Source organism: Carassius auratus, unplaced genomic scaffold, assembly GCF_003368295.1.
Source record: "Carassius auratus strain Wakin unplaced genomic scaffold, ASM336829v1 scaf_tig00217913, whole genome shotgun sequence".
NCBI lineage: Eukaryota > Metazoa > Chordata > Actinopteri > Cypriniformes > Cyprinidae > Carassius > Carassius auratus.
In genome coordinates, this window is record NW_020529302.1 from 1,042 (window position 1) to 15,000 (window position 13,959).

General features: G+C 37.1%; 1 protein-coding gene across 1 annotated transcript in view; it reads right to left on the reverse strand.

Annotated features, from left to right (window-relative positions):
* Positions 1–772: 772 nt before the first annotated feature.
* Positions 773–13,959, reverse strand: part of LOC113104033 (receptor-type tyrosine-protein phosphatase mu-like) — a gene marked incomplete at its 3' end in the record, with an annotated part of 33,229 nt that continues 20,042 nt past the window's right edge. The window contains exons 5-7 of the mRNA XM_026266035.1: positions 13,890–13,959; positions 10,279–10,572; positions 773–1,066 (exon numbers count right to left, since the gene is read on the reverse strand). The exon at positions 13,890–13,959 is cut by the window's right edge and continues 105 nt beyond it. Of these exons, the coding sequence (XP_026121820.1) occupies positions 773–1,066; positions 10,279–10,572; positions 13,890–13,959 (658 nt within the window). The remainder of the gene's footprint in view (positions 1,067–10,278; positions 10,573–13,889) is intronic.

Consider the following 13,959-nt stretch of genomic DNA (forward strand, 5'->3'; position numbering starts at 1 on the left):
GATGAGCTCCATCAATGCTGAAAGGTATATCCAAGTTCTAGAACAACACATGCTCCCATCCAGACGTCGTCTCTTTCAGGGAAGACCTTGCATTTTCCATCATGACAATGCCAGACCACATACTGCATCAATTACAACATCCTGGCTGTGTAGAAGAAGGGTCCGGGCACTGAAATGACCAGCCTGCAGTCCAGATCTTTCACCCAGAGAAAACATTTGGTGGCATCATAAAGAGGAAGATGTGAAAAAGAAGACCTAAGACAGTTGAGCAACTAGAAGCCTGTATTAGACAAGATCCTAAACTTGACCAACTTGTCTCCTCAGTCCCAGACGTTTGCACTCTGTTATAAAAAGAAGAGGAGATGCCACACAGTGATAAACATGGCCTTGTCCCAACTTTTTTGAGATGTGTTGATGCCATGAAATTTAAAATCAACTTATTTTCCCCTTAAAATTATACATTTTCTCACTTTAAAGTTATTTTGATATGCCATCTATGTTGTATTCCTAATAAAATATTGAAATTTGAAACGTCCACATCATTGCATTGTGCTTTTATTCACAATTTGTACAGTGTCCCAACTTTTTTGGAATCGGGTTTGTATATTTTTATGAATTTTATTTAAATGTAGAGCTATATGTTCAATAAGGTTTTAATTTTTAGTTTTTTTCTCTCTCTCTTTTTTTTATATTTAGTTTTATATAGTGTGTATTAACTGGAAAAGTTCATAAACTAATGAAAGTAGACAGACAGACAGACTCTCTCTCTCACCGTCTTCATCGGTCTGGACGTGGATCTCGGGGCTCTCTTTGACTCCCTCGCGGTTGCGCAGCAGCATCCTGAGGCTGAGGTTGGTGAAGGGCGAGAGGTTGTGGATGGTGTGCTGGCTGCCGTGTGCCGTCTCCTCCCTGCTCTCCTCCTTGCCTCCTCCTCTGGCGCGGTACTGCACCGTCAGGCTGTAGTTGTGGCAGCGGGTCACGTTATATCCCAGTGGCTCCCAGCGAAGCGTCACCTGACGGGCCTCGATGTCCACCACCTTCAGCTCCTGCGGGTCGTGCATGGGCTCTGAGAGAGACAACAACAAGTTACTTTTAAAATTAATGCATTACAATATTGCATTACTCCCAAAAATAACTAATTATATAACTTTTTATGGAAAGCAATGCGTTACGCTACTTTTGAATTACTTTTATATCTGCATGGGCAGAGCTTGCTTGTTTGTTTTTAATATAAATCACTTTTCTTCTACAAATGTAAAATCACAACAAAAGTGGAGTGAATAATCCTCATGCTGAAGGAAGTGTCAATTCTCATCAGAAACCAGAGCCCTGATCCCGTTTCTGTGGGTCTGCAAACATGAGAGCGACTCCTATAAACCACTCCAGGATCAAAGCAGCAATCAGATCAGATGAAAGACTGCATCTAATACAGCATCACAGCACAGTCCACAGACATCTGATCAACATCTGCTCAATGCATATCAAACAACTGCTTCTGTTGCTCTTTTGTAAGATGCATTGGATGAAAGAGCCTGCTGAATGCATACAGTAAATGTACAGTACATGCAAAATAACTAACAAAATAAAGAGCATCTTAAAATGTATTGTTTTTGTTAGTCAAGAATACTATATTTTCCATAACACAAGTCACGTTTTTTAACCAACTGAAACATGATATAGGTCTATATTTTATACTTATATTTTTCAAATGTTGTTGATGATCCAAACATGAAGCAGCAAGGGACCGGAAGCTTCTGGAAACAGGATGATGGAGGTAAATGGTGAGTTTATCTTCTGGGAAACATGCATCTCTTCAGTCGCTTCTGAAGGGCAGCAGTGAATGAAATCAGAAGACCGTTCTCTGTCTCTCTCTGGTTGGATTCGGGCCTCAACACACACTAATAGGATCAATTTCCATTCTCGCTTAAATCTGAAGTCCATTTCTCTGGAACTTAACATTTTCCCACCTATTAGACCCAGACAGCGCTCAATTTCCCTTTTCCATTCTGGAGACACACACACACACACACACACACACACTCATATCGCACCTCTCAGGTTTGTCACAGTGTGCACCAGAAAGACACCAGATGTCTTGAACAGCGATATATTTGGGGGGAAATTTACCATTTAATGAGTTATATTGGTTTAGGGTTAGGGTTTATGCAAATAAATATATAAAAACAGCTGAAAATGCAATTTTTGCCCTGAAGATGTGTTTTTAAAGTGTGACGTTCAAGCCTTTACTTCAGTACTTTACGCACAGTATAATGCATTAAGTCCAAGTGATGCATTATTCTTAAATGTATCTTAAAATGCATTATTGTATTTTTGCAGATTCCTAAATCAGTTAAATCTGGTTGCTTGCCATGTGTTTTAATGCACTGCACATTCTGAAGATGTAATAATTAATAGATAAGTCTTATAATACATTATAACAACAATTATTTATGGGATAACTGAATGCATTATAAGGTGCATTAATGAATGCATTAGAATACTTTTATAATGCATTAAATATAAAGGCATCAAGTGGCACCAGAATAATAAATGCAGCTATTCGTCAAACCTCGTCTTCATTAATTCACCTGAATGTTGCTGCTGTTTCATAACATGATTTTAGCACAGTAAGTGCCCAGCCTCGGGGGGGCTCGTCACTGTATTGTTCAATGACAGACTCTGAATGTTTCAGAAGAATGGAAGGTCGTCTCAGAGGTCTGCATGCTCCTCTGTGAAGCTCGTCCTTGACTGTTCAGACCTGACAGCTCAACGCTTGCTAAATGATTAAATGCAAATGGAAGATAAAAACAGAACACAAGCACGCATTACAGGGGACAAACCGCAAATGTGACGGAAACGCAGTGAACAGAGTTTAGCGTCTCAGATGCATTTCATCATTTATTCACAACACCAAAAAGCAAAGCAGAAAAATGACATTTGGAAAGGTCAGACGCACGAGAAACAGCTGAGCACGCAGGTTCAAGAATCAGTCCGTCTTATTCTGACAAATCACACACATCAACATGCTGGAGAACACCGATGGACTGCGTGAGCAGATGTGTAATATCACCAATATTCACTTAAATTCATCTTTAGAGTAAAGTATGGAAGGGATAATGCACGGCTCTCCGCTTCATGTTGGGTGGTTCTGTGCCTCCACGTCATGCATTAACACTATATATATAATTTTCAGTGTGTGTGTGTGTGTGTGTGTGTTTATGAATTTACGCTGAGATACGTTTTTGAGAACAAGTGATGGGTAAAAAGAAAGAGTGAACTCAATTTCAGACAATCACAGCCAAATTGATCCTCTTTACAATTTTCTAAGTTCAGCAGTTCTACTGATTTTTTGGACAATTGGCCGTATACACAGAATGATTTGTGAGATATTTCCTCCTCATTGATGTGAAAACCACTTAAGAATGAGGAGGAGACAAGAAAACACGGAGGAAGTGTTATTATGGATTATGTGTTTGAGTTAAAATCATCTTAATGCTGGATGTGTTTCAGGTTTTGTCTTCTCCAGATGTTCACTGATGGACTAAAGTGCTGTGGATTATTGTGATGTTTTTATCAGACTCTCATTCTGACGGCACCCATTCACTGCAGAGCATCCATGGATGAGACACTGATGCAGAGCTACATTTCTACAAACCTGATGAAGACACAAACTCATCCCAATATTGGATGGACTGAGGATGAGTAAATTAAATACATTTAAATGTTTGGGTGAAATAACACAAAACGTTTTTAATACTGAAGGATGAAAATAGAGTGAGATGAAGTGAACGAGAGCAGATGGACGTCTGAAGGCTCCTTCACATGCATTGCTGCCGTTTAAAGAGTGTCATGCAGAAAATAGAGCTTTAAAATCCCTCTATTTGCGTAACTATCAGCGACGCACAGTGACTGGGATGAGTCCGAGCGGGACGGGAACACACACACACACACACACACACACACACACACACACACACACACACACACACACACACACACACACACACACACACACACACACACACACACACACACAGAGTGAACTGTGTGAATGCCACCCAAACGTAACATTATCAGCATGTTTAACGATGTCAGTCATGGAGAAACACCTCAGAAATGACTGAACCAAGCAAATTTCTGCTTCAGTACAGAGAAAACGTGCCATACACATCCATAAAAACACACACACACACTCAATGAAACACAAACACAACTGTACAAATCTCCGGCAAATTGTTTCTCGTTGTTATATTTCTTATTTGAACTTATTTCATAAAAAAAACTATTTGGTAAAAAAGAAGAAGAAGAAACATCTATTGGTGAGAGAAGCTAGAAATACTGCACCCGTCCTAAAATCTTCTGATGCTTTTGATGGAAAATAAAAAAACTGAGTGATTCCCTGTGAGTAAACGAATCGAGCAGCTCAAATACTGTAAATGTGAGTACAGTAACAGTGATATAAAGTCCCGTGTGTTAAACAGTAAACGAGAGTCGTGTCAGAGCAAACACACGAGCACATGACGGACGCTCGGCCTCTCTCATCAGCTGCTAATTGAATAATTTCAGCGTGACATTTAGATGGAACTATTAGCAGCTCTTTATCATTACAGCTTGACATTTATATAATATTTCCTAAATTCCCAGCACATTATTGACTCCTGTTCATCCTAATGGCTCGTTCACATTAACTTCATCAAGCAACTAGATGACATTATTACAACACACCAGATCAGACAACGAGAGAAGTGTGTAGGAGACCATTTGGGTTAAATATTAGGTATATATCCAAACTACTGCTCAAAAGATTGGGTCATACTTTATTTTTTATGTTTTCGAAAGAACAAAAAAAGTTTCTTCTGCTCACCAGGGCTGCATTTAATTGATTAGATCGCATTGTAACGCAGCATAAAGCAACGCAATGTGTAACACAACAAAGTATTGTAACACTTCATAATGCCGCATAAAGCACGGTAACGAATTGTGATGCAAAAAAGCATCATATAGAATGGTAATTTTATTGTAACACAACATAATTATCATAAAGCATTGAAACACATTGTAATGCAACAATGCATCATAAAGTGTCATAATGCAACAAAGTAACACAACTTCATAATGCATCGTAAAACATCAAAATGCAAGCATTGTAAGACTTCAGAATGCATTGTAACGCAACATAAAGCATAGTAACACATCATAATGCAACATAACACATTGTAATGCAGCAACGCATCATAAAGAACGCTAAGTTTGTCATTGTGCTGAGTTCTTGCTGTAAGAATTATAAAGAATCGACCAGCACTGGTATTTTCAAAGAAAGGGAAGTATTCAAAAGTTAAAGATCAATGTAAGAACTACCGAACCTGAGCATCTCTGACAAATATCTTGTAAACTGTGCAGCGTGATCGGTAATATAGATGCTGTCACACGTTTATTTGAATGGGTTTACGTATTAATTTCTCAGACATGGCTTTATCATTTGCATCTTGACTCGCTCTTATTATAGTGAGAGTGTAGCTCAGTCTGAAGTCTCTAGAGACGGAGGGATCCGATCGCTCCTCACACTAGTTAATGAAATGAGTTCAGCGGTGTGACCCGTCGGGCTCGATCTGATCTGTTAGACTGATGTGTCGATCTGCTCGTGAAGATCAGGAGGTCACAGGTCACGCTTTAACATGAACCCAATCACCAGGGTGACGGCGTTACCATGACAACCGTGCATGGGATCGATGCTCAGTGTTCAACTGGGGTCCGTGTTTGGGACGGAGATCAGGGAGACCAATGCTCACAGACCTCAAAACAACCACTATCATTCCAGACTGCTTTTATTGATCAAAGACATATTAAACAGCAGAGACATCAAATCAAATGTGGCTGTTTTAATAAAACAAGGCAATGGATTCTTAATTCATGGCCACAGTTTAATTCAAACAAGGAAAGAGGTTGGTGGAAGCAATATACACCGCATGCCATCTGAGAGTCTCTGTATACACACTGCTGTAACAGAACACCTGCTGGTAATCTTCTGCCATAGTCACTATTCAGCCTTTGATGAATATATATACAGTTTAGCACATAATGCATCATAGCGCATGCCATATATAACACATGATGCATAATGTATCATAATACATAGTGCATCATAAATCGTCATTATACATCATGATGCATAACACATTATAAAGCATTATAACATGTAATAATGCATAACACATAATGCATCATGATGCATCATAACACATCAAAACCCATCATAAATCATGATAACATAAGTCATCCATATGAGTCATGCACTATATTATATCTCTTCAGCCCCACATTCCCGCTGATACTCCCTGAAATCAGATGAATTGTGAGCTTTTGAGGAAGTACGAGTGAAAGTAAAGTGACAGAATGAACTCTCCCGTCTGCTGTGTAACAGGGCTGAAGGTTTGGGTCTAATGAAACATGTTTCTCTGCGTGATTCATCTGACAACATACATCACGACTGACGGATATGAGTTTACAAACAGCCTGCAAAGTGCTAAAGCTAATTCCTCTCTTATTTATTTGATTCCTGCAACCGCTTTAAAATCAAACTTAGAAAAATAAAAGCAGACAAACAGTCAGGAGTGAATTTATCTTCATTAGCGCCGAAACTCATCTGCTTCCACTCAGCTGCCATTACTGATGATAAACGACATCAGACAGAACCAGAGACGAACGAGAAGAACGACAGATTACCAAAACAGAGAGGGGGAAAGAGACGAGGGAGGAAGGAACATAAGAGTGAAAGAAAGAGAGGAAGAAAGAAAGAAAGAAATGGAAGTTATGGAAAATAGAGAAAGAAATAATAGAAAAAAGATAAGAGTAATTAAGCTTTTCCTTGATGGATCTCATGTGCGGTGTCAGGTAGAAGTCAACTTTACATTAAAAAGGTCATCTGATCCAATTTCAATTGTTACTTTCTCTTTGTTGTGTAACAAGCTCTTGGTGCATGAAGACGATCTGTAAAGTTACAAAGACTAAAGTCTCAAATCCAAAGAGATATTCTTTATCAAAGTTAAGACTCGTCCACACCTCCCTAAAACGCCCCGTTCAAACACGACCCACATGTCACTGTGTGGAAATATTTGCATAATGTCGCCCAGATGTTTCAGTTCATCCAATCACAATGCACTGGGTCAGTCGGCCAATCAGAGTAGACTGTGCTTGTCAGAAGGAGGGGCTTTATAGATAATGAGGCGTTTGAGAGAGGCGGGGCATAGAGACCTATAATAATGTACAGTATCTGAATAATAATGTGTTTTTTTAAATATTAAAGCACGTCAACATATTCTGTTACACCAAATACACCAAATATTTTCATATGACCCCTTTAATATGTAGATTAATGTCTAATAATGTATGTTCATCACACAAACGATCAGAATGAGAACATGATGATGAACATGATGCAGCTGGAAGATGAAAGTCAATTTAAAATAATAACTTCCTATTTTAATATTCTTTAAATATAATTTATTTCTGTGATGTGCCGATGTATTTTCAGAATCATTCCTCCAGTCTTCAGTGTCACATGATCTTCAGAAATCAGAATAATATGATTTTTTTAATTTTTTTAATGGCTGATAAAAAAAAAGCACCGTGTCACAGAAATAAATTATATTAAAGTATATTACAATTGGAAACCAATATTAGAAACTGCAAATATACATCACAATTCTGTATTTTTTAAACCAATAAATTTAGCCTTGGTGAGCATTAGAAAAAAAATAAGCACATAAAAAATTACACTGATCCCAAACTTTAGAACAGCAGTGTGTGTGTGTGTGTGTGTGTGTGTGTGTTTATATATACACTATAGCAGTATTTCTCAAGGTTATCAGAGATTGTATTGTGTCTTGTGAACAGGTAGATTTGTTCACTAGTTGGAAGTAAAATGGTCAGCGTGGCTTTTATTAAAGCTCTTCGAGAGGAAAAACATGCAATCAGACCGAAGCTTTGCATTCAGACAAACGCCTTTGTGTGGCTCACAAAACAATAACGTGCAGAAACGATAAGCCTGCAAACCTCCCACAGAATAATTCACTTTCAAGGGTAGATCTCATTTTTTTCCTGTACGTCTTTGTTTCTTTGTCACTGGACTTCCATTAAGCGCAGCAAAGAGAGAACAAAGACAGGAGAAAAACACTGGCTTCCTCAATCTGCTGCTGCTGAAACACACGTGTTAAACAGGTAAAGCCCAAACTGTCTTTGAGGAGCTAAACAGAGGACTGTTAGGAATTAGGCCAGACCAAAACTGAACAAGATAATAAACAGATGATGGGAATGATTCAGAGGGAACCAGGATGTGTGAGCATTCAGTGAAAAACTGAAGATCAGAAGATGATGAAGGTCGTCCAACGCAAATCAGGCTTTGCAAACAGATGTTTAAGGAATGATGGAGAGATCATCTGATATTCTCAAGGGAAGACTCGTATGCATTGGGAGAAGATTGAAATATGATGATGTATTCATTTAATCACAGGATTACACTCTTAGAAAGATATGTGTAAAGTTATTGGCTTCTACTGATCAGTGTTATTGTAGTATCATAGAATAATGCTATATTTCATATTAATATTTTGGTTAAAAAAATAATACAAACCAATAAATATTTATTAATTAATCTTTATTATATTTTATCAAAATATAAATAAAAATTGCATAATATATTTAACACCCATATAATTTTTTTTTTTTATATTATACAAAAAATATTATTTCTGCATATATTTTTGTAGTACTTTCAGTTTTATTTTAACACTGAGATAATAATGCAGTTTTTATTAATATTTTAAATTACTTGTTATTTATTAGATTATATGTTTGCATTTTAATTTTAGCTAACATATAATTTTAATGTTATATTGTTTATTTTTTTAATACTATTGAGTATTTAATAAGTGTTTTTAGTAATATATGTTGTAGTCATTTTAATATTGTTGTGATTTAATTAATATTAATCTTGGCAGGTGTAACAGTAAAAACACAAGATAACATAAGATTTAAAAATATTTGCTTGTTTCATATCCAGAGATGTTAGCCAATCAGAGCAGTGGGTGTTTTCATTTGAAGTCTTAAAGGAGACACGTCCCTTTAAACAGTGTTCAAATCAGAGAGCTAAAATCAAGGTAAAGTGGCTTTTTATTCCTAAATTCCGATGTTTTTTGATGTAGAAATCCTACTAATATTTTGAGTGCACCTTAGGAAACATTATAAAATAATAAAAATGCGGTTTGTGAACTGTTTCTTTTTTTTATACTTATGTTTTATGATTTATGTTTGGGAAGTGTAGTTAAACTACTTCATTTTATGAGTCCCTCATAGTTCATGAAGCTTCAGCTGAACTAAACAGAGTAAATGTAAAAGTTAAACTGCACATCACACATGCTAAAAGCAGTACTGACACACACGCACACACACACACACCCCTGCAAGCCTGCTGTAAAGGCTGGAGACTCAGACTCATCCATCGCCATCAGCTCTGCAGAAATGAACAACAGTGAGACCTTCAGCAGGAGGTCAGAACCTAGAAACAGCCTCCAGTTCCTCAAGCCTCACACACACACACACACACACTCGTGTCAGGTAGCACAGTACGCTGCTGCGGGCCACAGCTCATCTCTACTGAACTCAAACACACTCAAGATCACCAACGGCCTTTAAGTGCAGATGGAAAGATCACCATTCTGAGCTACACCAGCAAGGATGCAGAAAAAAATATTAAATAAAGAAACAATAAAAAAAGAAGTATAAAGAATCTAAAATATACCATAAAACATTAACATTTTAGTGTAATATTATACACATATTTATATATATATATATATATATATATATATATATATATATATATATATACATATATACATGCACGTTCAAATAGTTATAAAAATATTTGTAAAGTATATAGTATTAAAAGCATATACAGTATATAAAGTGGACTGTATGAAAAATGATAAAAGTTTATGAGATTTCTAAATTTCTAAATGATGGCTCATTAACAGCATCTCTCATCTGTGGGGTTCCCCAGGGTTCTGTTTTGGGTCCGTTGCTTTTTCTTTGTATTGTTGCCTCTGGGGCAATTGAGAAGTACTTTTCAAGGTATATGCTATCACTTCTGTGCAGATGATATTTAACTTTATATCTCATTTAAGCCCCATGAGAATACAAATGTATCTCTTCTTTAAAAAAAAAAAAAAAAAATGTCCGGATGGCAAACAGTTACTTGCAGTTAAATTCTAAAACATTTACCTGCACATTTGGTGCGGGCTCTCAGCGGCGGCCCCGGGGCCCCGGTTCCTCCCTCCAGGGGCCGTGTCAGCAGAACGCTGATCTCGTACTCCGTGTCAGGGTCCAGATGGCCGATCTTGTGCGAGGTTTTATCGACGGGCTGCAGGTCGTACATGGTGCCAGAGACGGTGCGGTACTCCACCTCGCGGTTGATGATGGGTCCGTCTCCGTTGATGGAGTTCGCATTGAGCTGGATCCAGAGATACGTGGCCCCGACCGCCATGAGCTGAGGAGGAGCGATGGGAACCGGCGGCTCTGGGAGAACACACAGAACATTTAACGTGAATAAAATCAGAATTCATTCTGACGGCACCCATTCACTGCAGAGCATCTATTAATGAGACACTGACACACTGCTATTGCTTTAAGATATTAATACTGTTTTCTGTAACCTGCATTAATAGGAAGTGAGTTTATGCTAAAAGAAAAAAAAAAGAAAAGAAAAAAGAACAAATATCTGCCAACGGGGCCAGAAATTTTTTTATAATTGTACTTTACTAAGGTTTTATACTCTTAGACAAATTGCAAAATTATATTAACGTATGTATTATAAACACTAGAAAATTAAATAATAAGATAAGAATATATATAGTTGTATACTTTTCTTTATATTGTTTAATTTTGTAGTGTTTTATAATACATAAAGTAAACAAAATAACACTTCTCCTTTGCATGCATCTATAAACTATTGATGTGTACATCATGAATGCAATGTAAGCAACTTTGAATAAAAGTGTCTGTCAAACGCATGTTTTTTCTCACATTCTTTCCAAATGAATGAAAACTAACAATCAGCAACACAAAAGGAATGCTATTGTTACAGAAGTCTTCAGTCGAGGGTGAATCAGAGATCCTGTGTGACAGTTGAGTGAGTTGTTCATGTTCATGTGTGTCTGCGACTGCAGATGGACGTCCCTCAGTCACCTCAGAAATACCCATAATCCTCCACGACCCAGCTGCCAATTAAGCACCAGCTCAAACGAACCGCGTAATCCTGACGCCACAGTCACAGCGGGACAGAAGAACACAGAACCTGCTCTTCACTTCTGCTTTGCTCACTTGTATTTGACTGTCCTTTCAGAAACATATCGACCTCTGACCTCACGAATGCAGGGACGCATGTCTGAACGATTATTACACAAGGCGTAGTCACACCGAATGTGAAGAACAGACCGATTTTTTAACCAGACTGTGCTGAAGCCACACGAAAACAACATTAGAATGCAAGAAAGTCTAGTGCTATTAACACAGCATTCATTTTTTAATATTTAAAATACAATTTCTTATTTTTCTTTTTTTTTTGTGAAATATGACCTGTATGCTTCACACGTGTCATTAATTATAATTAAATGCATTAAATATAAAAAGTATAAAAATACTATAAAATATATTATTATTAGTTATAGCATGAAAAGTATATAAAAAGGCATAACATTTTCTAAAATATAAGTACAATATAATGTTTTTAAAAAGGTATGGTATAAATAAAAAATATATATTGTACTTAAAAAGATTAAAAGTTATAGTATAAAAAGCAAAAATGCTTAATATATACTACTAAGCTATATTTAAGTATGAAAAGTATATTTTAAAAAAACGTTTGTAATAGTTTGTAATAATCAATGGTCACCAGTTTTAATATTTAATATTTAATATAATATATTTTCTGGAATATACATTTAAAATATACACGTTTATAGTACTAAAACAGAATGATAAGATATAGTACAATACAAATATAAAGCATTTATAAATAATAAATAAAGCGCACAATTTTTTATTCACTAAAAAACTAAAGTTATAAAAGTATACAAATGTGAAAAATATAATATAAGATTATATTCAATTCAAGTTTATTTGTATAGCACTTTTCACGACAGAAATCATTGCAAAACAGCTTTCCAGAAAATTACGTTTCTACAATCTATTTAGTAATAGTTTATCAGTGATGACCATCAGTTTATGTGCATATGTACAGTAAATCAATTAAAGACGTAATCAAACAGCCGATGATGAACACTATTAACAGCAATTATCATATGATGCAATCACACTTGTGGCAGAATCTGGTAGATCTGTGTGTTGTTTCAGGGTTGACATCATCTGAAGTCCTCTGAGGTTTATATTTATAATGTGTTTATTTGAGCACACGCACATGTGTGTGATGATTTTAGGACAGAGGACAGCTGTGACCTGTTTCAGTAACACACCTGCCTGACACACACACAAAGACACACATGCAAACATGCACGCGCGCATACACACACACACACACACACACACACAAACAGACACACATGCAAGCGCAGACACACACACACACACAAAGACACTGTCTAACACATATCACACTGCCTAACACATAACAAACTGTCTAATATTTATAGTGTTTTATCGCTCTATAATCTAACTTGTGAATCAATGCTGTACTGTTTGATGTTTAGATTTTTGTACAACAACAAGAGGAGCATCATTTATTTGAAGTGCATTAAACATCAAATAAAAGGCGTGTCGCCCAGCCTGAGGGCGGAGCCTCTGATCATGATTGACAGCTATCTGTCCGGGCAGGCGGGATAAAAACAATCAATCATATAAAGCTATGAGGTAAAAAAACTACAGGAACATGAATTCAATTGAGCGGGGAGACACAGAAAGAGCTGAAGAAATATTGAAGGCCATTAGTGCGCCGGAGAGAAGAGAACACGCGAGGATTCAAATGCAGCAGCACCATAAATTAATATCAAATAACTCTTGAAGGGCTGAGTGTGAAAACATGGATGCGGTCAAGGACGACTCGTACCATAAAACACCCACCGAGACATAAAACACACAACAATCTCCTCGGAGCATCAGCTTCAGCTCCATCCATCCATCCTTCACACACACACACACACGCACACACACACACGCACACACACACACACACACGCACACACACACACACTCTCTCTCTCTCTCTCTCTCTTACACACATACAGAGCAGAAGAGTGCAGGAGCTACGATAGAACCCTGAGGAACCCCGCAGGTTAAGTTGCCTGGGGATTAGATAAAACTTCAGATTTTTACAGAGAAATGTATTAGTACGGTTGAATTGGATCATTGAAGGTAAGCAGCAAAGACACTGGTTAATAAAATGGGATTAAATACATAAATTATATTTATCGTATTTAACATTATCGCAGGTTTGTATCATATTCTGAGTTTGCATTTGACTGTTTTTATAGATTTTGAGGAACACTGAATGTGTTTTTGTGCAGGTGAGATGATAGAAGTACAGTAAGATCATGTTCACAACGCTCTGTATTTACTCCCGATACTCCCGGTCACCATGGCAACACCAGAGCTGTCACTCAATACATGAGAAACAAAGTAACTGGAGTTAATTATTTGAAAAAGTCACTCAGATGTTTCCTTCTAAATTAAAAAGTAATGCGTTACTTTACTAATTCCTTGAAAAAATGAATCTGATTACGGAACTCATGTTACTTGTATTGTTACCCCCTACACTGTGTGTGTGTGTGTGAGAGTGTGTGTGTGTGTGTGTGTGTGTGTGTGTGAGTGTGAGGACTCACGTTTGATGGTCAGCTCTCCGTAGTTGGACACTCCCACACCTCTGTTCGAGTGGACAATGCATCTGTAACG